Raw genomic sequence first — 23,741 nt, forward strand, 5'->3', positions numbered from 1 at the left:
TTTTCTTTTGAGGACAAGAGTCCCGATTTGTGCGGGAAGTGAAACCCTGGAACATGAAACTACGCTACCCACAATGCAACGCTCCGAAGGGGTCAAATCTGAATTTAAACGGCTAAAGCAGCAGAGCTGTGTTTAACAGTTCCCTTAACGCTTCAAACAGACCATAATAACTCAGCTCGGTGGATGTTTCGTGGTGTCGTGTAGACGTATGTAGCTACCGACCCGATCAGCGTGGGTTTCCTCGGACAGACTCTTCCGTTTGTGCCATGACTTTTACCGGTTTTTGCCAGTTAGCGCTGCTAGGCTAAGCTAACTCGTTGCTAACGTGTGATGACTTTCAGTGCGTTCTGTGACGTCTCGCGGGTGATGACAGATCAACGGTATTAACGGTAACTACAGTTTTATTATAACGCCATTCTCCGAAGAGTCACGCCACCGAGGAGCGAGGAGACCATGACCCTCGCCCCGAAGGAGCTGTCCAACCTGCTGAGCATCATCTCAGAGGAGGCATGCACCAACACCTTCGAGAGCCTCTCCACCCACTTCCACCACTACTTCGGGAAAGCGGAGCACTTCCGGGTGGGTTCGGTGCTGGTCATGCTCCTCCAGCAGCCGGACCTGCTGCCCAGCTCTCCACAGCGGCTCACCGCGCTCTACCTGCTGTGGGAGATGTACCGCACGGAGCCGCTGGCCGCTAACCCGTTCGCCGCAGTATTTGCACACCTTCTGAATCCATCACCTGTCGGGGAGGAGCCGGAGAAGGTGCTCTCAGGTAGGTAGAGGTGTGTGTGGGGGTATGTAGGTGTAGGTAGGGGTGTGTGGGTATGTAGGGGTGTGTGGGATGCACAACACTCATTATTCAAAATATGTGTTGTCCTGTGTGTCCAAGACCGATTGCATTCAAGGGGACCAGAGAGTAATTACCCTAATAGTAGAAGAAATCCTCATTTCAGATACTATTTAATGCACTGAACCATGTCCACACTGCACACTAATACAGTAGTGGAAAGTAACTAAGTACATATACTTATGGGCAATTTTGACGTACTTTTAAATAACTTCAGCACAGTATGTTCTGCTACTTTATTTATATTTGACATTTCTGAGCCAAATATTGTACCTTTTACTCCACTACGTTGATTGATAACTTAATTTACTTTGTAGATACAGATTCAATGATACAAATATACATTTGAAGCATTATTAGTCTTACACATACGTCTGTTCTGACCCCTGCAGGCTTCCTGCCTCCCATCACCCAGCCAGAGAAGTTCTTCCTGTCTCAGCTGATGTTGGCGCCGCCCAGGGATCTCTTCAAAAAGACGCCCAGGCAGGTGTCCTGCATGGATGTCGGCAACATGCCCCAGTCCATAGACATCAGTGGGCTGCAGCTAGCGTTAGCAGGTCAGTGCTCGGCTACACAACTGTTCATCTATCGGAAACGACAACAACACTGCTCATGTTTGAAGGCTGGAACTTTAAGTGTTTGCTGAAAAGTTAACAATTTGAGCATTTTACAAATTTGTTGGAGCACACGCACCATCAGCCTGCTCCTTGTTTCTTTATTTAATTTTCCATGTTTTGTGTTTGTTGTGCAGAGCGTCAGTCAGAGCTGCCCACTCAGAGCAAAGCCAGCTTCCCCAGCATCCTGAACGACCCCGATCCAGATTCATCCAACTCCGGATTCGACAGCTCCGTGGCCAATCAGATCATCGAGTCTCTGGTCACAGGGCCCCGCCCTCCTCTGGAGAGTGAGTCTTTTTGGATGCTGATGTTGTTTTTAAAGTTTAAGAATTGGTCATCGTGTAGAAAACAGAAACAAAGTTACAGGACATCTCAGAACTGCGTTTGAACAGAAGGAACCAGAGACTACATTTAATTCAATGTGGCAGATAGTGAACGTTAACGCACTGGTTTCTATTCACATGAAAGGAAAGCATTTGATTTGTTGCACGTTATAATGTAGTCTTCTATCCAATCTTCTGTATTTTGTCTTTTGACTGAGTGCTAATAGCTCAGCGGGTTGCAGACAAAGTGAAATCTTAAATTCATGTCTTTAAACTCAACCTGCTCGACATGTCACTTTGGCAAGTAACCAGGGGAATTTTAGGTAAAACAGAAGCTGCTCTAGATCCCAGAGCCCTCACCCCTTCTCTCTCAACTCCTTAAAATGTGCGTCCAAACAACCTGTCCGCCCGTCTCCGTACCTCAGGTCACTTTCGGCCCGAGTTTATCCGGCCACCGCCTCCTCTGCACGTGTGCGAGGACGAGCTGGCGTGGCTGAACCCCACCGAGCCGGACCACAGCGTCCAATGGGATCGCTCCATGTGCGTGAAGAACAGCACCGGCGTGGAGATCAAACGCATCATGTCCAAGGCCTTCAAGAGCCCGCTGTCCGCCCAGCAGCAGTCACAGGTGAGCTCGTCTCCCGCTGTGTCACTCACATGGTTGTTCAAAGCCCAGTTGTTACTAGTAGATGCATTCAGTGTTTGTGTACTTCATCTCTCTCTCTCGCTCTCTCTCTCCAGCTGCTGGCCGAGTTGGAGAAGGACCCAAAGTTGGTTTATCACATCGGTCTGTCCCCGGCGAAGCTCCCCGACCTGGTGGAGAACAACCCACTGGTGGCCATCGAGATGCTGCTGAAGCTGATGCAGAGCAGCCAGATCACGGAGTATTTCTCCGTGCTGGTGAACATGGACATGTCGCTGCACTCCATGGAGGTCGTCAACAGGTGAGGCCGCTGCAGTAAAATGTCCCGTGTTGTTCATCATTTTAACTGAGATCATCATGTTTGTAGCGTCGCTGTCCCGAGAGCCACGTAAACAAACCTTATTTCAGCTTTGTGACATTACATTTTCCAGCTTATCCAAGAAGGTTTTTAATTAGCTTAAGAAGCGGGATCATTTCCTCAACACATAAAGACACACTTCATCCTTCAGTTGATCACAAACATTCAATATCAACACATCTGTCATAATGTGGTGGACACGTCTTTAAAGGTGCCACTTCTTCTTTAAATGTCGATGTTTTTCTATCTTTTTTTCCTAAATCGCTGCTCGTGCTTCCTCAGGTTGACCACAGCTGTGGATTTACCTCCAGAGTTCATCCACCTCTACATCTCCAACTGCATCTCCACCTGTGAGCAAATCAAAGACAAGTACATGCAGGTAGAGTACAACGCTTTGCTCATAACTATAGTTAAAATGCTGTGTTTTATCAGATCTTCGGTCGAACAAAAACAGAAAGAAATTCATTAAATATGTTTCTTGAGACGCCAAACATGTCAGTAATTCTACTTCTGTACATTCATTGTTTATTCATTTATAGTAATTATTTCATACAAGATATACTCACCACGCCAGATGATTAAAACAGAATAACTAAACTGTTCAGGTCCAATATTTGGTCCATCTAGTGTAGTCTAATTCAACAGCGCTGCAATCAATCCTCCTTCCTGAAGGTTTTTAATGGTTTTAGTTTTGTAGCTTGAGAGTTGTTTTCACTGACGTTTACGACGCCGTCCTCCAGAACCGCCTGGTCCGTCTGGTCTGCGTCTTCCTCCAGTCGCTGATCCGAAACAAGATCATCAACGTCCAGGACCTCTTCATCGAGGTCCAGGCCTTCTGCATCGAGTTCAGCCGCATCCGAGAAGCCGCCGGCCTGTTCCGCCTCCTCAAGACCCTGGACACCGGAGAAAACCCCGGCGAGGCCAAACCGGCCAAATAACGACGCTCACAGAGACACTGCACGGACGGTGGAAGTGACCTGAATTACTAAAATAATGCCACGTTTATCAAAACTATCAGAGGGACGTGGTTTGTTTCAACATTCTTCATGTCTTTGTACGTCACAGGAGCCGGAACTAAAGCGAGTTAATATTGTAAATATGTAGTGACGTTTTCTTCAGACCTTAAAATCCAGTTCTGCCTCTGAACTCCGTCACCATTTTTCCCCTTTTCTCTTTTCCAGAAGTTTAAAAAAAAAGGATCAACTCTGTTCACCATTTCATTTTTTTAACCAGGGCTCTCTTTCCTTTGGAAATCTTGCGATTTTTCTCAAATTAAACAGAGTGTTTAATTCAATCCTGTGGTATTTCTGTTCTTTCATTGATGTTTTAATTTCTCAGGTAAATATTTATGACATGAATCAACTCGATGCTGAACGCAGCTAAACATTCATAAAGACACAACAGGGATAGATGGGGAGCTGATCCTCAGTGTGACTATGTGAGAAACTTGTTCTCTCGAGTCAGATGTTCAGATTTATACCACTCATGTTTGTACGTGAATTATAAACATTCAGTCATGTCAGCAAAGACGAGATTTTCAGGGAGCGACTCTTTAAATGTCAAGTGACATTAGTTGTTACAGGACAATCTCTCTCGTACAATAACAACACAGTGCTTGATACAAAAATCTGTTTATTTGTTCAATACATTTGGAATCTGTCTGTAATCAAGACATGATACACCTGAGCAGGTAAGACTGGGCCTCATTGTGCACAAACAAGCAGCAAACCTGTGAAGGGAACATTGCTGATCAACCTGCTTCACTGCTGCACATAACAGATGTTTTTAAAAGAAAAAGGCAAATATTACAACAAAGAGTTTAACAATCTGATTACTTTACATTGTTTGCAGAATCAAACTCCAGGAAGTTCTGTTTGAGTTTAAAGTCTGGACTTTTCTAAAGTGTGTGTAAAAGGAATAGACTGCAGTGGTTGTACCAAAATAAACTTTGTAATGCCCCTTTGCCTTCAGACATTACTGTTTCTAAATGTGAACCGTAACCTAATATCTGTACCCGGTCAGAAACCCTGTATAGCCAATGTTTTAGGTGGATGTGGTCGTTAGGCTCTCTTCATGCCGCGGGCCATGAGGCAGGCGAACACCGTCATCACCATCTTAGGGTTCACCTCCACCAGGTCCTCGGGCAGCGCGTACACCCGGGCGCCGATTTTCCTGGCCATGGAGATGGCGTACCTGTCAACACAATGAGAGCGATGAGAAGAACCGTTTCCTGTCTCCAAACACTTACTCACAATCTCTTTCTTTCTACAAGACTTAAAAATGATATAAAAGACAGAAATTATGTGAAGTAACAAATGTGTCAATACTTTGCATTGTTGAGTTTCTCCTCTTCAGTTAGATCTTCTGTCTTCAGCAGGTCGTATCGGATCGATCCGGGCTGGATCGCATCGATCAAGTCCAGAACTGGCATACTGCTGCTGATAGACCCGTCCTACACACACACACACACACATGATGAACCTCTGTAACTGCACAGAACTATAAATAAAACTGTCAAAGTAAAGGATGCCATAAATATATCATAAAAAAGTCAGAGTATAGTATGTCATTAAAATATAATGATGACATTTCTTGATTAATAATGTCTTTCATTTCTCATAACCCTGTCGTAAAAAAGTCAAAGCACAGTTTGTCATTAAAAATGTAATGAAAAAAAGTCTTAGTATAGTTAGTATGTCATAAATATATCATTACAATGTCATAAAAAAGTAAATAAAAAATGTCGTAGCATGTCATAAAATGTCATTAGAACATCATTGAAAAGTCCTAAAGGTTGAGTTAAAAATGTCATAAAACGTCACAGTATAGTATGTCATAAGACATCGCATAAATGAAAAATATTATTTGCACAATATCTGATCTAATAATTAGGCTGCCTGATCGTTTTTGATATTCAGTGTGTCCATACTTTGAGGTTTGAAACAACCTCAAGTCTGACTAGTGGTGGCCAGTTTAGTGACATCTTACCTAATATCTGGGTGACAAATAAAAATAAAGAACAACCTATATTATCACTACTTTGGCCCTCTGAAAGAAGCTTGAAATCATCTTCGCTAAAGATACCATGCAGCCGACACAGTGACATTAGATTTCAACATTGAAAACAAAACCCGAACTGAAAAAGGAAACATTGAAACAATTGTAAAAAGTTCAGCTGAAAAGTAGAACACAGGTATTAAAAAACGTTTCCAATAACAAATAAACACACTTGTTATTATTTTTGACACACTTAGTCAGAAATATTGTAGAATGAAAATAAAATAAATGTATATATATATATATATATATATCAAAATAAAATGTAATGGTAAGTTAATTATAAAAAAAAAAAAAAGAATTGTTTGAATGCCAATGTTTCAGTTTTCAGTTCAGGTTCTCTGTTATGTCGCTGGCTCCATAAACGGTGAGCTGATGTGCATCTTTGTGCTTCAGTTACCTTAAAGCTGGAGATTTGGGGTTTTCCAGCCTGTGTGAGCATGTCGTTGACCCAGGTCACGATGGTGTCATCCGTCACTTTCTGACCGTCGCCCAGGTCCTCCAGGATGTTCAGCGTGTATCTGAGGGAACAGACAGCGATCGGTCCCGTCACTACAGGCAGCGTGAGGGGAGAGCACAACAACACCTGCTTTCAAAATAAAAGCTTCACCTGACCAGGGTTGATACAAAACCATAAGGTCTTCTTTTATAGATGAGGGAACTCAATTAAATGCTTTTAAAGACGCGTCGTTCTCTGAAACATACTTTTCAGAGCCACTTTGGTACTTAAAACATTATTTTTGTTGCCGTATTCCCTTAAAAAAACAGATGTTTTTGTTACCTCTTTAAAAATGAAGGTTTAAAACACAAAGGTGTTGTTACCTCCTCATGAGCTGCCAGAGCAGAGCGAGGGTGAGCTTTCGGTTCCCCTCGTTCAGGTCCTGACCTGCGATTCCCACCAGGGAGAATTTGGCCTCCTTCTTTCCCAATGCCACTGCGTAGTTACAGTTCTCCAGCTGGAACAGACGGAAGAATTATATTCTATTTTAGTTACAGTCCAGTTGTATTTGCTGGAAGTCGTTTATTTTTACAGAGCTCCACAAACAGTTTCTTTCTGCTTTTTCAGTGCGTCACAAAGCATGTTGAGTGTGTTCAAATCACACAGTAATCGGGCTTAATCTGTTGACTTCTGAGTGTGCTGTCACACATTATTCTCCCACAATGCAATGCACAAAGGACATGCTGGAGCTGCTCATAGCTGGACAAAATTAAAATCGCTTGCAGGAGGTGAGACGGCTCCAGAAATATCTCAGAAACAAACTAAAATACGACACACATGTTGTATAACTTCCTGTTGGAATACAAAAAGGAAAGTGTGTGTTGATCTTTTTATAATAACACACACACAGACATTTGTCAAATACTTTGGTTTATGACCAAATACCTGATAAACGAATGACTTTCCTGTCAGCCTCATTTGTTCTTTGTGTTTATTGCTAATCACTAATGTCAGCATGCTAACAGACGACACAATGATGAACCATTATACCTGCTGGCATCAGCATGTTAGCATATATTTGCTGAGCTGTTTCTCACTATTTAAACTGAGAAACATAATTCTCAATCGTAACAGACTTGAACTTTGCTTGTCGTACCTTCTTCATGTTGCTGCCCAGTTTAGAGTAGGGAGGCTTGTTGACTTTGTCCCACTCCACCGGTACCTTGATCTTCTCGTACAACTGGAAGATCACCAGGGCGTCATCGATGTCTCTGTAACAAACATTACATTACATTTACTTTTACTGCGGGGCCACCGTCAGATAATGTCAACCCATTGTAGTGGTGAGAGAAGAAGAGTGAGCGTTCTTACATGTAGAGGTGGTTGACGCGAGGATTGACCCCCAGTGAGTTCATCCAGTTCCTGAAGGTTCGCTCCTCCCTGGTTTCACCTGAAAGAACAACATCAGTGCTCCGATTAAAAGACGGGAATTACTGAAGTACAGTGTAACGTGATCTGTTTTTCTGCGTCACAAAAATATTTGAATTCAGTCCAGAGGTTGTTTTCCACTGCTCTTCATGTGTTTTTCTGTTTTTGTTGCGTTAGGTCGGGTTTTAAGAACAACTAAAGCCTAAACTGAGTCTAAATAAAAGCTGGGTAGACAGAACGGGAGTAAAATATTGTGCATTGGGTCACATTTCGTGATTTTTCTTTCTTTGTGTATAGAATGGGACGAGACTCAAATGGATGTAAAAGTTGGTACAAGGAGTTAATGATTTCATAAAATGGGTAATAATAGATCATTCTGCATTATTTTATTATAATTAGTTTAAATCAGGACAAATATTACTGCAAAAATATCAGTTGAAAGCAGCAAACTGTGAACTGCGTCTTTGCGTTTGACAACAGCTTACGAATCCTGAAAGTAAGCGGTCAGACACATTTTAAATTTCAAATTTCCAGACTTTTCGGTCGATTTTTCAGACTTGACTTTGTGACAGAGAATGCTGTGACAAGACTACAGAGCTTCCTTTCTCTCAGATGGCCTGAATGTTAATAAATAAATAGCTGTAATTAAAAACGTATTCCCGTCCATAGATACAGAGGTTGAGATGAAGAGAGAGAAGAACAGATCGTCTCATATTCCTTCTCTGTGGATGAACGCACCTTCGATGGAGCTCCAGTCGATGTCCTGGTTCTCTGGTTTCTTCAGAGCCGGGTACTTGTTGAACAGATTGGCAACAAAAGCCAAGTTCAATTTGGGGTTGCCGCGGACGACATCAGTTGGCATGACGAACTGTCTGCATCCGAGCCGGTCGGCCTGATCCAGCATGCACTCGGCTCGCTTCAGGTCGTCCTTCTCCTGCAGAGATGGACGACGACAACTGTGTTTATCTCACATTCAGATCTTTTAAATCACTTCTCGAAGATTTTTATAAAAGCTAGCACTGTTTTATTTCCAAGTTTATTATTACTATATTATATCATTATTATTATTAGACTGTTGCTTTAAAAACATGCGATTTGAAGGCGTCACCTCGAGCTTTAAGTCATTTTTTTGTAATAAAACTGATTGTTTTCCACAATTTTCTGACATTTATACCAGAGAATTGAAAGTAATGATAGAAAATAGTCCGCAGATTAATCAAGTAAATAGATGTGGGTTTCAGCACTAATTTATATTCATACACTTAGAGTTTGTCTTTATAGTTAGAATAGTTAGAATAGTTTAACAACTTCTTTCCCTAAAATGACAAACTATTCCTTTAAAGTTAAAGCTGCCAAACTATAGCTATTAAACAGATGTTGTACAATTCCTCCACATGATGTCGGAGTCTCTCACCCTGAGTCCTGACACGTCGATGGCGATGGGGGGGATTCCCTCCTCGTCTCCTTTGGGTGCCACCTGGTTCAGGAGGTTGTAGTACGCCTTGGAGTCCTGAAACATACACAAACAGTTTGGGAGTTAAAAGGGGAATTTGCCTTTAACAGATTATATTAACATATTTAATCTGTCTTTGTCTTTTGTCTTTTAAAGCAGATAGAAAATCAACAGTATTGATTTTAAACAGACAGGAAACTGGAGAATGAGGGGATGACATGCAACAACAAGTCTCTTATTTAAGGAAAAATCCACTGATGGATCAGTCTAAGACTCGTGTTTCTCTGTGTGTATCTGTGTATGTGTGTGTGTGTGTGTGTGTGTGTGTGTGTGTGTGTGTGTGTGTGTGTGTGTGTGTGTGTGTGTGTGTGTGTGTGTGATGATAACCTTGATGTCGGAGCTGAAGTTATTGATCTTGGCGCAGCCAGCCTTCTCCAGGTGATAGTTGGCCCAACGCAGCAGCAGTTCCTCAGGGGAAAGTTTCATCAGATCCTCCAGACTTTCTCCATCACGCAGCAGAGCGATCAGAGCTGCACACAACATGTAACGTGGTCATCGGTGAGCTTCAGAGGTGCTGCTCGGGTTGATTTTGGACAGAGCCAGGCTAGCTGTTTCCCCTAGTTTCCAGTCTTTGTGCTAAGCTACGCTAACTGTACAGACTGAACATCTAACTCCCAGCAAGAAGGCAAATAAGCGTATTTGACAAAATGTGGAACTATTCCTTTAAACTCATTTTTGAGGCTGTATTAGGTTTTGCTGTTCAAAGTTGAATCAAAATGAACAAACACACACACACACACACACACACACACACACATACACACACCTTCATTCTTGCTGAGTTCGATGTCGGCGAACAGCCCGATCTTGATGACCTGCCAGAGCAGACCCAGGACCAGGTGCTGCCTGCCCTCCTTCAGGTCCTCAGCTCCGATGTTGACCACGTGGCAGCCGATGGCCGACGACGAGTTCAGAGCCAAGTTCAGGTTCTCCTGTTGGGCCGAAGGACACGACGCCGGATGTAAAAACACTCACAGAGCAGAGCAGGAAACAGCGGGACCAAACTGACTCTGACACTTCCTGTCTCACCTGGATAGTGAAAGGTGTGAGCTTCTTCTTGTTGATGGTTCTCTCGTCGATGGTGTCCGGGACAGACAGGTTGATCATCTTACTAACAAGCGAGAACATTTTAACATTTTATCGACACGTTTATAGAATAAAGCACATCCTTAAACATACTTTAAGAACAGTTTGACATTGTGGGAATTACACACTTGCTGAGAATTAGATTCATACCACTCTTGTTTTTACAGTTAATATGAAGCTACAGTCAGCCGAGGGTTAGCTTAGCACAAAGACTAGCATGGCTCTGTACAAAGGTATTGAAATGAACCTACCAGCACCTAATTTGTTGCTTTTACTCTTCAGTATTTGTATAGATTAGAAGGAACAATAAATAACATATCAATTAGTGAACTTTAGAGATGTTGGTGGATTTTGCAACGCAGTTTCCCACTGTTTCCAGTCTTTATGCTAAGCTAAGCTAAGCTAAGCTGCTGACTCCAGCGTCATATGCAACTTATAGACATCACAGTCGCATCAATCTGAACATGTAACTTTCAGCAAGAGAGCAAAAAAAAAGCGAACTTTCGAAATGTTTAAAGATCCTTAAAAGAAATCTGACGGTATATTTTTCTAAGCAGAACGTACCACAGAACGATCCCGTCTCCCATAGCGGTGAACAGGTCGTCGGTGTTGGGATCCATCGGCAGAACATGTTTACAGTCGGCATCCTTCTCCAGAGCTTTATTGATCCAGTTCACAAAGGCCACTTTCTCCTCCTCTGCAGACAGAGAAAAATCACACAGCGGGTCACAGAGAGCAGCCAAAACCAAAAACAAGGTGCTCTTACAGAGCCCTGATATACGGAACATTTTGAACTTGAATACAAATAATACTCTTTCTTCATCTGTGTGAAAAACTAAATAAGTTGTACCTTCACAATCCTTAAGACTGTGTGTGTGTGTGTGTGTGTGTGTGTGTGTGTGTGTGTGTGTGTGTGTGTGTGTGTGTGTGTGTGTGTCACTGATCACAGACCTGAGTATGAGTGCTGAGTGCCGGACTGCTCTGAGGTTCCTGCCACGTTACAGATTCCCTCCTTTTTATTGATGGCCTTCCTGAAGGTCTTTGCCACCTCTGAGCTCTTCAGCCCGTGGACAATCTGACGGTCGACACACAAGCAGAAAGATTAGTAATGAATTCACACCAAAGACAGTTTAGAAGAAGGGAAGAGGTCCAGGGTTTCGACAGCAAGAGGGCAGATAATCTTTGAGCATTTCTTTCTGAACGTTTGACCCGTGGACTCACCTGAGTAAAATCGTCAAAGGTGAGCTGGTCGGTGGTCTTGGTCAGCTCCTGGACGATCTCTCGGACCCTGTAGCCCGGCAGCGCCAGGTTAGCGGCCCTGAAAAGTTCGGTGAGCTCAGCCTTGCTGATGAACCCATTGTTGTCCACATCTGGAGAAGAATGGAAAGAGGTCAGAGGTCAAACACAGGAAACAGGCAGCATAACTTTAATACCGTTATCATACACGACACCTGCGTATGCTGAACTCTTCCTAAATGCGCATTGAACACACTTTGAAACCTTGATTTTTTTGTGCTATTTATAAGATCATTCTACTTTCAGGTTTAAATTTCCAAAAATGTCAAAATACACAGATTTCCTTCAGTCTCAATGAGATCTAGTTCGATTTTTTAGATGTAACCTTTATTACTGAGCTATAACTATAATGAGGACAGACTTGTTTGGATTTCTAAATGCTAAAAGTAGAAAACGTCAAGTCTTTAAAATGACAATTTCAAAATGAGTAAGTTACAACTGAAGGGTTTAAGAAAGGATAACTTAATTTATCCCAAGGGAAGTTATTGTGCAAATAAAACAATTGTAAACAACTGAAAATATCAATAAGGTGCAAAAAGAAACAAATGTACTCAATGCCAGAAATGGAAACAGGTTAACAATAAGGTGCAAACCTATAATATCTAAAGTTTAGTGTGTTTTGTATATTTCTGATGCACCCGTCCTTTGCTGGTTGAATCAGAAGAGGAGGTGGCAGTAACCACCGTCAGTTCACTCACCAATCTTGGCGAAGGCTTCTCTAAGTTCCTCCTGTTCCTCCGGAGAGGTCGGCGTTGGGGTGGTCATGTTGGGAACCTGAAACTGAAACAGAACAAAAAAAACAACATCCTTAAAATGAAAAGTCAGAACCTGACAGGATGGAGCGGCTCGGCATGCGTGTGTAAAGGAGGAACTTGGTGTCTCCCAATGAAAACTGCTCATAGTTCTCACTTCTGCCAGCCTCCAACTTCCTGCGTCGGCTGCACTTCCTGCCTGACAGAGAAGTGCTTCTTTGTTTGTTGCTGCCGTTTGTAATAAGATCTGCTGGTCCCACAGGTAGTCTGTACTCTGACCGGTGGACTTGGCATCACACTGCTTTTGTATAACACTGTCAGACTCACGGTGGAAATGGAACATTGATGCCAGCAGAAGCAGAGAAATACACTGCTTTCCAAATTGCGTACTTCTTTTTACTTTTAGTATGTACTTTAGGCATTTAATTGGGACATACTACTACTTCCTCATTACATTGCACCATGACACGCTTGCTCATATATCCGCTGTGATATATCCGCTGTGGTCAAAATAGCCAGAAAAACTTGCCGGAAAAAGTGACCGAGTGCAGTAGGACATCCTGGTATATTTGGCACGCTGTGTTTTACGTACCATGTACTGACACATACTAAATACTATAGTAGTAGGGGTATTGGTTCAGATGTTCTTCATCTTCCTTACCCACAATGTAACTCTCCCTTAAACAAACAAGATATAAACATGCTAATCAGTGGGCTTTGGAGGTGCTGGTAGGTGGATTTAGTTACCTTTGGACAGAGTCAGAGCACAGAGCCTTTATGCTAAGCTAAGCTAACTGGCTGCTGGCTGTAGGATCATATGTGGTATCATCTCAACAATAACGTTAAAGCTACTGAAGGGGAAACTAAAGGGGGAAACGTTCTGTCTTTATTTAGTAATATGAGGTCTTCACACTAGTACATTGTGTGTTTTAAAATAGCTGCAGCAATAGTTCTGTAACTGTTAACATCAACTTCATCAAGAAAGGAAAAAGTTGCATATGAGGAAGAGTGAAGCAATTCTGAGAAGTAGGAAATCACATGACACAAAGGCCATTTTATTTCAGCCTGTGGTGATTCACTGACACAGTGTGTGTGTGTGTGTGTGTGTGTGTGTGTGTGTGTGTGTGTGTGTGTGTGTGTGTGTGTGTGTGTGTGTGTGTGTGTGTGTGTGTGTGTGTGTGTGTGTGTGTGTGTGTGTGTGTGTGTGTCTATAGATCCTTTTTTGGCGATAAATGTGATCACGGTGGATGTTAAAAGAAGAGTGTGATATACTGAGGAGAACACTTGAAACCACAAAGAAGACTGACTTCAACCCTCAAGACGAGTGATTCAACTTCCTGCTGTGCTCGAGAAAAAAAAGCAGCCTGATGGTGACATATGAGAAGAGGAAGCACAACGGTGTGAAGACCGAGGCCAAATGAAGTAGTGATGATATATTACAGTATACTGAGAGATCTGTTCCGCTCATTACAATGGGAGCAAAATGTTCTATGTCCATGTGAGGAAACCTTGTGTCTTAGAAATTGGGCTTTTACCACCCAAAGTCTCTTTTTTTATTTTCAAAGCATCAAAATGTAAACAAAACTACAATCTTTTCCTCCTGACCTTAACTAAAGTGCTTTTGTTGCATCTAACATTTTAACATTAGCAAGCCGCGGAATTTTTTTTAGTTTCAAACATATCTTTGACGTTTTCATACTGTAGTTTTTTGCTGGCCAACATATATGCAAGATAATATATTGGCCTATTAATCTGTCAAACTCTATCAAATCTGTATTTTTTAAGTGTGGAGGGAACAAGGACTAATGTAATGAATGAAATAGTCTTAATATGAAGTTGATTCAGTATTTATTAGCTCCTTAATACCACAACACAGCTGCTGGTTGCTCCTCTGTAAGTAACCGGAGAACAACCTGTTCCTGCTGTTACAGTTACTAAAGAGCATTAAATATCAATTCAATGTGTAGAATTAAAAAAATGATACAGATCACTGGTCCACTGCTCAGAGCACAGTGAACATCTCCCACTGACTTATATTGACTAAACACTTTTAGTTGGTACTTTTATCCTTAAACATTTCATTTTATTTATTTTGACATTTATTGGGTTGTTTTGTTCTAGCTGATTTATAGAGATGCTCTGCTACATACTTTTTAATTGCCCCACTGCTGAGGATCATAAAAGTTGATTAATTTAATTTTAAATTAAACTGAATTGCAACTGAAGATTCATTGATTATCAGTTATTCTCCTGATTATTTTCTCAATCAATTAATTATTTGTTTGGTCTGTTAAATGTCAGATTATAGTGAAAAGAAAATAACAATTTCATAAAGTCTTTTTCCAAAACCCAGAGATGTTCAGTTTATTATCACATACGGAAAATCATCACAACTGAGAATCTAAAAATGTTGGAATTTTGCTTTAAAAATGACTGAAACAATCAATATATTATCAAAGTAGTTGCCAATAATTTTTCTGTCAATTGACAAAATGTTGCAGCTCTAAATCTAACTGAATTGAATTCAACAACTGGAGCAGAGATGCTGAGGTCAACTCACCTCAACAGGTTTGTTTGTCACCTGCATCTAAATCTAACACATTCGTGTTGCAGCTTGACAGCTTGCTCATGATGCAGGAAAGTGTGACGTTCAGACGGGGGAGTCGGTTGATCAGAAGTTAATCGTTTCCTGTTTGTTTTCAGCTCAACTTTCAGATGAAATCAACTTGAAGGCTCTTAATAAAATACATGTTTCAGATCTTATCAAACCCCAGCAGCCGACAGTTGAGAACTGTTCTTATGTGTTGAAACAATCTCCCTGAAGTCAGTCAGATTGAAATATCAATTACTTGTAGATAAAAGTCTTGTGAAACCGTGATTTTCTTTTCTTTTTTAATATTAATGTAAAATAAACATTAATATTAAAATCCTCTTTCCCTCGTGCTCCCGCCTCCTGGTTGGCTTCTGTCAGATTGATTGAAAGTATCTCTGTTGTAAGGAAAATAACAAGATTGATTTGTTCCATAATATCTTTAATCTTTGTGTTTGGGGAGGACATGACTCATTTCAAGTCCAAGTGAAGTAAAAACACCCGGAAACTTTTCATAATGTTGTTGATTATCATGAATTGATAATCGTTTACGGGCAAAACAACTGAAGTTTATCTTTATCCGAGCACACGTGACCTCTGAATGTTACTATTAGGACATTTAAAAGCTCAGTTTAAGCTTTAAAGTAAGAGAGGACATTACGTCACTTCTTTACATTTTAAGGAACATTTGTTCCTTCTCTAAAGTCTAAATGTGACAGCAGCTCTGCTCTGTCTGTCCTGAAGAAGCAGAAATGAAACTCAGCCGCTACAAAGAACCTCTGAACACTTTTAAACATTCACTTCTCATCAGCTTTGTTTGTGCCGATTTTAGTTAAATGACATTTAAAAGGTGCAAAACTGGAGATTCTCTGCACGTCTACTTTACCGTTTCTGTCCATGGCAACAAGCTCCACCTTCTTTGCAGCCATTTGTATTATTTAATCATCTTAAGTATCAACATTGTTTCTATTGTTTTATTTGACTACTTTAGTTTTGCTCTGTGAAAGTGGATTTCTCTAACGATTCACAGGGTTCAGATCTCTGTGTGCAGCACCTCAATGTGTAAAGCAAGGCAGCGCCACTGAGAGGGTTTGTGGTTTGAATCCCAGTGACGACGCCTAGTCCTGAAACAACTAAGCCGTTATAACTGATTAATTAACCCGCCAACAGTTTTGATAATTGTTTCATAAATTAAACAAAAATAACAAACGGTTGTTGGTTCCAGCTTCTCAAATGTGAGGATTCGCTGTTTTTCTCAGTTTTTGTTAATCCCAGTAAACTGAATATATTTGGGTTTAAGACACAACGAGACATTTGAAGAGGTCGACTCGGGCTCTAGGACATTTTGACTGAATCTTTAGGCATTTTAAACACTAAGTGATGGATCAATTGATTGAAAAAGGAAAACAATTGTTTCTTGCAGCACTAGAGCCACCTCGGTTTTGCTGGGAATCAACCAACTCTCCCCCACATAGAATTACTGGGGAACAGACATACAGTGAACGTGGTTATTCAACTGTGAGTGCAATTAAATTTCTGAATCTGTGACTGATCAAAGAAGTGAGGTACTTCAGACTTCACAAATACATTTTCAGACAATAAAACAGGATTGTCTCTGAGCAGCGTGGCTTCTATCTGTGAGAGTATATTTGCATGAGCTGAACCTCCTCAGCGTGCCTCACACGTGCTTGAGTTTCACTAACTTCATTCACAACGTCAAAGTATAAAAGACTAAAGAAACACAGTCCTGAGCAGATGTCAGAGTCTCTGGAAGGATTTTGCAGCAGTTGAAGTGAGGCTAACCGCAAACTTCCGTTTCAGCTCGCTGCAGTGGTTTTAACTTCTTCTTCCTCTCCCCCTGAAGGCCTCACTCTGCCTCCAACTGCTCTTATCTTTTCAGTGGTACACGTTTTATATGATTTTTTTGTCGTGATGTGCACAAAGTTGAAAAACGGAAGCTATCCGGGTTTTAAGTTTCAGTTGTTGCTTCGTGTTCGTTTAAGAAGTGGGATTTGTTAGCATGAACCTGGGCTACAGTGAAGAACATTCAGGAGTTTGGATTATGAAAATGTAGATATAATAAAACAAAATAAGATTACAAACACACTCTGTCTTCCCCTCTTGTTCTTTTCTGCCATCCCTCTTTAAAAAAGAACATACAGAATAGTAAAGAAGAACCTCTCAGGTGTCTTTCATCTCGCAGTGATGCCTTCAGGAAACACCAGTGTGGACCAGAGGCCCCCTGATCTCATGCTTAGTTACCTGAGAGGTGAGGCGAGGAGGCTGGTGATCTCTGGGCGTGGAGGACTATTAGTCTCTCTCTTCCTCGGTTGGTTCCTCCGGCTGCTGTGCGACTCACTGCTTGACAAGCAGCGCACTGAGTCGCCACCGAGAAGCAGTGCGACGACGCCTCTATTCAAATCTACATGGAAGGAAGTGACATGCAACCTTTCAGAAACAGGAATGAATGAGGTTTTGTCTTTATATGGCAATGCACGCTGGCTGCTAGCGAAGGTGACCACCTTTGGATGTTACAGGACTGTGGGCTTCACTTGAAATGCTGTCATAATCAGAATAAGGTGGCGATAGAGACCACATTCACAATTCTGATCAACTGGATGTTATTTTAATGGACAAAGTTTTTAAAATTTTATATCTGAATACAATACTGTTGGTCCTTCCAGTGACATTTAAATCAAGCAGCCAGATAGACAGGTGTTTAGAGAGACAGACAGTTAGATGAAGAGGACACAGATACAGTTGAGTAGCCAGAACGGCAGACGGGTATAGTTTTAAATGTCAATGTAGAGACAGAATGGCAGAGTGAGGTGGACAGAAAGACAGAAAAGACAGGTAAAAGGCAAAGACACAGACACGTAGTTTAAAATACCAATCAAAGGTATGGCAGATAATTAGAGACAGGGAGGTAAATAAGAGAGTCAGACAGGTAGTAATGAGGAAATACTGGTAAAAAGACAAGTTAAGACAGATAAGATAAAGACAGGTAGAGAGGCAGGAGGGTGAAGATAGACGGATAAGACCGGTGGAGACAACCAGGTGAAGTCTACATACTTTTGGCAATACATCTGTGTACCTGTCAGTTCCCTCTGGGGATGTTATATGAAATGTTACATAAAATCTTTCTATACTTTCTCGTCCAACAAGCTACCAAGTAAATGCATTCAAAATTAAAACTACAACTATTAAACTACACCAGACCTCGTTAAACTCCCGGTCTTTGTGTTCTGTGCCGATAAAATCTGCGACAGTTTGCGCTCTCGTGTTGATCGGCTTCATGTTTGTTTATGGGCTTCTGGCATCTGCTGCTCGGAAACACAAAATGACCTTAATGTTGTTGACATTCAGCAGAGCCAGACATCATCTTCACATCATGTCTTCTGATCACATCTGGCTTCTTCTTCTTCGGAGGCCTCTGCCCCCAAAACAGCTCCCTTCCATCGTAAAACCCCCAATCCTGCTTCTAGTAAACTCACTTCTGATGAATGCAGATTTCCCACAAATATATGTAAAATATGCAGAACCCAGTATGTGGGGATGTTTTCATTTGTTCAAACAAGGAACTAAAACAAATCTGTCCTCTCTATGCTGCTGATCATGTGAGCATATTGCAGAGAGAGAGGGGGGGGGGTTGTATCAGAAATTATGACAAATCAAGAAGGAACTTTGTTTTGATACTTTTATAAAAATGTCAGAAGTGTCAAACAGAGAAAGAGAAGTTACAGTCAGTGTTCCAACTCAGCAGGACTGGTTTCGTGGGATGAACCTGTTCCTCTTCTATCACTGTTTGCATTTTCAGATTCAGCTGATAGTATATCGATGCAGGTATCATGAAACTCACCTCTACTCTTTACCTCAGCAGGTATCAGGGTGAGGGGATATAACAGGCAACAGACCCCCCTGACCCACGGTGCAGCCCCACCCACCCCTCTGCTGCCTGACACCTCCACCCCTCTGACGGACACAATCACTAAGGGGTGTAAACCACCACGCCCCAAGAACCCCCTACTGACACTCCTTAAGTCAGGTAAAACTGAATGTAGTACGAATATCAATATGTCACTTCAATAATAACTCTAACTTGTGTTTCTAGAGGAGGCGGACGTTGTGAATACCTTGTGCTGTGATATTAACTTTATTCAAAATAAGCTTTTGCAGAAGTTTTAAGAAAAATGTTTTGAAATGTCCTGACGAAGCCAACATGAAAGACATTTGTCCAAATCAAACAAAGGTTTGGTCTTAAATCCTATGTTAGCGTACATCTCGCTTCCCACACCGCTGAGAGCTGCTGTTCTTCCTCTGGTCATTGAGGTTGGAATATTTAAACTATTTCAGGAAGAAGACAGAGATTGTGTGGCCTGCGATCTGTTTTTTACTGTACAAATTCAGATGATTTAAGAGAGTTGAATGAAGAGTTCTGATATCTGCTTTCAGATGCTTAAGTTTGCTAACTTTGTCCCAAATTCCTAAAACTAAATCCAGCCCATGGCTTTAGTCCAGTAGTGGAGTAACTGTGTTTTGAGATACTTTTCGCTGTACTGAAAACTACACTGAGCAGCATTGAACATTGCACCTCCAAATGGCAAACAGAGGGAACTGTTTTAAAACATCTACACCTCGAAATCCTACTGTAGATGACAAGGGATGAAACTGAATGTGACCAACTCATATTTACCCGCCCTGCTTTCTGTGTGTGTGTGTGTGTGTGTGTGTGTGCGTGTGTGCGTGTGTGTGATATTATTATATATGAATTTTTATTTAGTAAACTATGTGTTGTTATTTTTTTTTTGTCTAATTACATATACACCAACATATTTGTGGCTGAGGTCAATCAGAAGGAGGAAGATTGGACAAATCAGGTGGAAAGATGGATTTTACAGATAAATAAATAACACTGTTAACTTATCACATGCATACAAGGGAATAAACTACTTCAGAGACTAGAATTATATTACCAATTATTAAAAAAAGAAATAAAGTAAAAACATATAGTATCTTAATTACATTTTGTAAATGTTTTTTTTATTTTAACATGTATTGCAGTTAATAAATAGATTTTAAAAACGTGTTTGTTGAATATTGTATATAATTGTGCCCATTATGGATGAAATGGATATTAGACCCATGACCAATGTTTTTATTTGATATATGGTATTTTCTTATTTTCTATGTGTATGTATTTGTTTGGCATTACTACTTTTATTTTAACACGTGTTCGAAATGAATAAAGAAATAAATAGATAAATGTCACGTGTCGATGACGTGAAGGTAAACAAAGCGCTGAGCCAATCGCAGAGAGGCAGCTCGGTCAGCCGACAAGAAGCTTCCGGGATTGTGTTGTGTTGACAAAATGGCAGAACATCATCATGATCATCACTTCTCTCTGTGCTACTGCGATTTTATGAGGTACGCTTCTTCTCACACGACCCCTCCTCTTCAATCACTTGATGAAATGTTATTTAAAACAAGGTAGAATCCCACTGAGATGAACTCGAGTCACGAGTGGAAAGTAACGCGTCTTTCGGTAAAGTCCCGCTGGTGTCCCCGTCTACTCACAGTCCTGTGTGTGTGTCCTAGGTTGTTGTGGTCCCTGGTGGTGCCCTGCGTCTACCTCAGCCTGGTCCTGACCCTCGTGCTGCTGCTGCTCCTGCTGGGGGTCCGACTGTGGCTGCATGGCCGCCGCAAGGCCCGCGGGGCTCCGGACGGAGGCCCCCCCGCGGTGGCTTTCTTTCACCCGTACTGCAACGCCGGAGGAGGCGGGGAGCGGGTCCTCTGGTGCTCCCTGAGGGCCCTCATGAACCGGTACTGTCCAACTGCACCACCTGTTTACACTGTATGGCCAACAGCACGTGGACACACTTGTTCTAATAGCGGAAGTTCTGTACTTCAGTACAATTGTTGAGATTTCACTGAAGTATTTACATTTCCTGATACTTTAATAATGTAGAATATAGTCCACACATAAATATTGATGTTATATTATAGTTTAATGCTAATGCCTGTGTGTAGAAGATCTGTCAAGTACTTCTTCCAGCACTGCATTGTTCACATACTTCAGTGTACTTAACTGGTTTGATGTTTTCCTTCATCTCCTCAGATACCCGAGCGTCTCCTTCGTGGTCTACACTGGAGACCAGGGAGTGACGGGCGAGCAGATTCTGGAGGGAGCCCGACAGCGTTTCAACATCACGCTGCCCCGACCGATCACCTTCATCTTCCTGCGACACCGCTCGCTGGTGGAGGCCAGTTCTTACCCGCACTTCACCCTGCTGGGTCAGAGCGGCGGCTCCATGTTCCTCGGTAAGGCCGCGCCAGAACTTGTGCTGAATTAGTTTTGATGGACATAGACGGGGATTGTCAATGCAAGTACATTAACACTGTGTGAGTGTTGCAGGCTGGGAGGCGCTGACGGCCTTCGTCCCCGACCTGTACGTGGACTCGATGGGCTACGCCTTCACCTTGCCCATCTTCCGTTACCTGGGAGGCTGTAAGGTGGCAAGCTACGTCCACTATCCCACTGTCAGCACCGACATGCTGTCTGTGATCAGAGAGGGGAACCCCAGGTTCAACAACGCTGACTTCATCTCCAGAAACCCCGTGCTGAGCGCAGTCAAGGTGGTGTACTATTGCTGCTTCGCCGTGCTGTACGGCCTGGCCGGCTCCTGCAGCGACGTCATCATGGTGAACTCCACCTGGACGCTGGGACACATACTGTCTCTGTGGCGCGCCCCGAGCCGCACCAGCATCGTCTACCCTCCCTGCGACGTCAGGGCCTTCCTGGGCGTCCCGCTGGATGAGGAGGAGGAGGAGGAGGAGGAGGAGGAGGATAAAGAGGAAGAGGAGGAGGGCTGGGAGGAGCTCGGACGGGAGCTGAGTAGTGAAGAGGAAGGAGTTGGGGACAGGAAGTGCCACTCCATCGTGTCGGTGGGTCAGTTCCGACCAGAGAAGGACCACCGGCTGCAGATTCGGGCGTTTCACAAACTGCTGGACAGGAAGAAGGAGGGGCCCGGGGGGCGGGAGTCTCTGCGGCTGGTGCTGATTGGTGGATGCAGGAACCCGGAGGACGAGGAGCGGGTGCTGATGCTGCGGGGGCTCTGCCAGGAGCTGGACGTGGCCGACCGCGTCGACTTCAAACTCAACGTGCCCTTCGATGAGCTGAAGAGAGAGCTGGTGGACGCCACCATCGGTCTGCACACCATGTGGAACGAACACTTTGGTATAGGTGAGGACAACACGCCCCTCACAACCCACACACACTTCACCTCCATAGTATTTACAAAAACTACACAGGTACTTTATTACTTTGAAGGTCTCCCCAGACATGTTAGACATTTTAAGAGATACAAAAATACAAATGACGGCAGAGGATTTCTGACGGTACATGTTTGTTTTGTATTAGATCAGCAGCTCTCTCTCTCGCTCCCTCTCCAGGTGTGGTGGAGTGTATGGCTGCAGGCACCATCGTCCTCGCTCATAAGTCTGGAGGTCCAAAGTTGGACATCGTGGTGCCGTACGAAGGCGGACAGACGGGCTTCCTGGCCGACAGCGAGGACGGCTACACCGCTGCCATGGAAGCCATCTTGGCGCTGTCTCCATCGGCCAGACTGGAGATCCGACACAACGCCCGGCGCTCTGTGGAGCGATTCTCCGACCAAGAGTTTGAGGCTTGTTTCATCGCTGCCATGGAGTCTCTGATGTGTCAACTGGAGCGATGAGGAGGACCAGACGAGGCCCGGTGTCCACCAGGGACCAGGACTTCATATTAAGTTAATTCTGCTACACATATATATGGGGGGGAAACAGTGAGTCATATCTAAGTTTAAAACAAGCTAAGCTTCCGATGCTGTTACTAAAGTGTGACATAGTGTCTCGTTCCTCATTTAAAATAATGTTAAGTTCCTGGTGGACACCCAGAGATAAACTTGTCTGTCTTATACGCAAAAACAAAAACATTTCCAGTGACTTTGCATGTGTCAAACTCTCGACGACTGTTCACCAGACGGACAGAAACACGGAGAAGAGATGAAGCGTCTGTAATGTTCGTAATAACAAACTGTTGAAATCCTCCCCGAACAGAAAACCGTAGCAGGACTGATCGCTATAATGTGCATTTATCAAAGTGACCCAGCGTGGAGAAGCAGATGAAACATAAAAGAGTCTCATCGTGTTCACTATTAAACCATCAACGTGGCTAACAGCTCAGAAAAGACCTCAAGCTTCAGGAAACTTTTAATCACATTATTCCAAGTGGGAAGTTACATTTACAAGAGGAAATGGATTTTGGGAATTTTTATTATCATTAACGTCATATCGCTGTGATATTTGGTCCAGGACCTGTTGAGCCTAGCTTACCACAAAGGCTGACAGCAGAGGGACACTGCTAGCCTGCGTGAAATAAGAAAAAGTTTCTCTTCCATCTGTTTCCTTACCAACACATTTGATCTTGTTAGCTAGCCAGCTTGTGTTTCTCTTCTTTTGTTTATGCTAAGCTAGCAGTTACCCCCCAGCTTCCAGTCTTTGTGCTAACACATGCTGGACTCATCTCAGTACTGGACACACAGATATTCAACTTGTATGAATCTTCTCATCTGACTATGAAGCATATTTCCCAAAAAATTTTCCTTTTGAGGTGTTTGATTAAAATTGAGAGTAGTTACATTCCAACCAGCTTTTTATGCGACATCACTGAAGGCCATATGTGTTTGCTGGTGTAGAAGTGAGTTATATGAAGTTAATACTGGTGTGACTTTGAGTATAGTTTATTTATGATGATG

At 42.6% G+C, this 23,741-nt stretch overlaps 3 protein-coding genes across 3 annotated transcripts; 2 read left to right on the forward strand and 1 right to left on the reverse strand.

Annotated features, from left to right (window-relative positions):
- Positions 1 to 104: 104 nt before the first annotated feature.
- On the forward strand, positions 105 to 4,100 carry cnot11 (CCR4-NOT transcription complex, subunit 11). Its single transcript, XM_079169972.1, has 7 exons — positions 105 to 772; positions 1,240 to 1,404; positions 1,599 to 1,751; positions 2,213 to 2,415; positions 2,529 to 2,731; positions 3,071 to 3,167; positions 3,529 to 4,100. The coding sequence occupies exons 1-7, from the start codon at positions 454 to 456 to the stop codon at positions 3,724 to 3,726; spliced, it is 1,338 nt and encodes a 445-aa protein (XP_079026098.1). The 5' UTR covers positions 105 to 453; the 3' UTR covers positions 3,727 to 4,100.
- A 303-nt stretch (positions 4,101 to 4,403) lies between these two features.
- On the reverse strand, positions 4,404 to 17,327 carry lcp1 (lymphocyte cytosolic protein 1 (L-plastin)). The gene is made up of 16 exons (XM_079169971.1): positions 17,212 to 17,327; positions 12,306 to 12,387; positions 11,533 to 11,681; positions 11,263 to 11,386; positions 10,876 to 11,008; positions 10,255 to 10,336; positions 9,992 to 10,157; positions 9,553 to 9,695; positions 9,127 to 9,222; positions 8,451 to 8,646; positions 7,656 to 7,734; positions 7,441 to 7,555; positions 6,668 to 6,801; positions 6,246 to 6,366; positions 5,116 to 5,240; positions 4,404 to 4,981 (listed from the first exon to the last, which is right to left on the reverse strand). The coding sequence occupies exons 2-16, from the start codon at positions 12,370 to 12,372 to the stop codon at positions 4,849 to 4,851; spliced, it is 1,863 nt and encodes a 620-aa protein (XP_079026097.1). The 5' UTR covers positions 12,373 to 12,387; positions 17,212 to 17,327; the 3' UTR covers positions 4,404 to 4,848.
- Positions 17,328 to 20,317: 2,990 nt separating this feature from the next.
- On the forward strand, positions 20,318 to 22,682 carry LOC306703557 (GDP-Man:Man(3)GlcNAc(2)-PP-Dol alpha-1,2-mannosyltransferase-like; the record flags this gene model as incomplete). The annotated part of the gene is made up of 5 exons (XM_079169559.1): positions 20,318 to 20,373; positions 20,545 to 20,769; positions 21,065 to 21,267; positions 21,362 to 22,189; positions 22,399 to 22,682. The coding sequence occupies 5 exons, from the start codon at positions 20,318 to 20,320 to the stop codon at positions 22,680 to 22,682; spliced, it is 1,596 nt and encodes a 531-aa protein (XP_079025685.1).
- Positions 22,683 to 23,741: the final 1,059 nt, after the last annotated feature.

This window comes from Pholis gunnellus, assembly GCF_910591455.1.
Source record: "Pholis gunnellus genome assembly, chromosome: 12".
Classification (NCBI taxonomy): domain Eukaryota; kingdom Metazoa; phylum Chordata; class Actinopteri; order Perciformes; family Pholidae; genus Pholis; species Pholis gunnellus.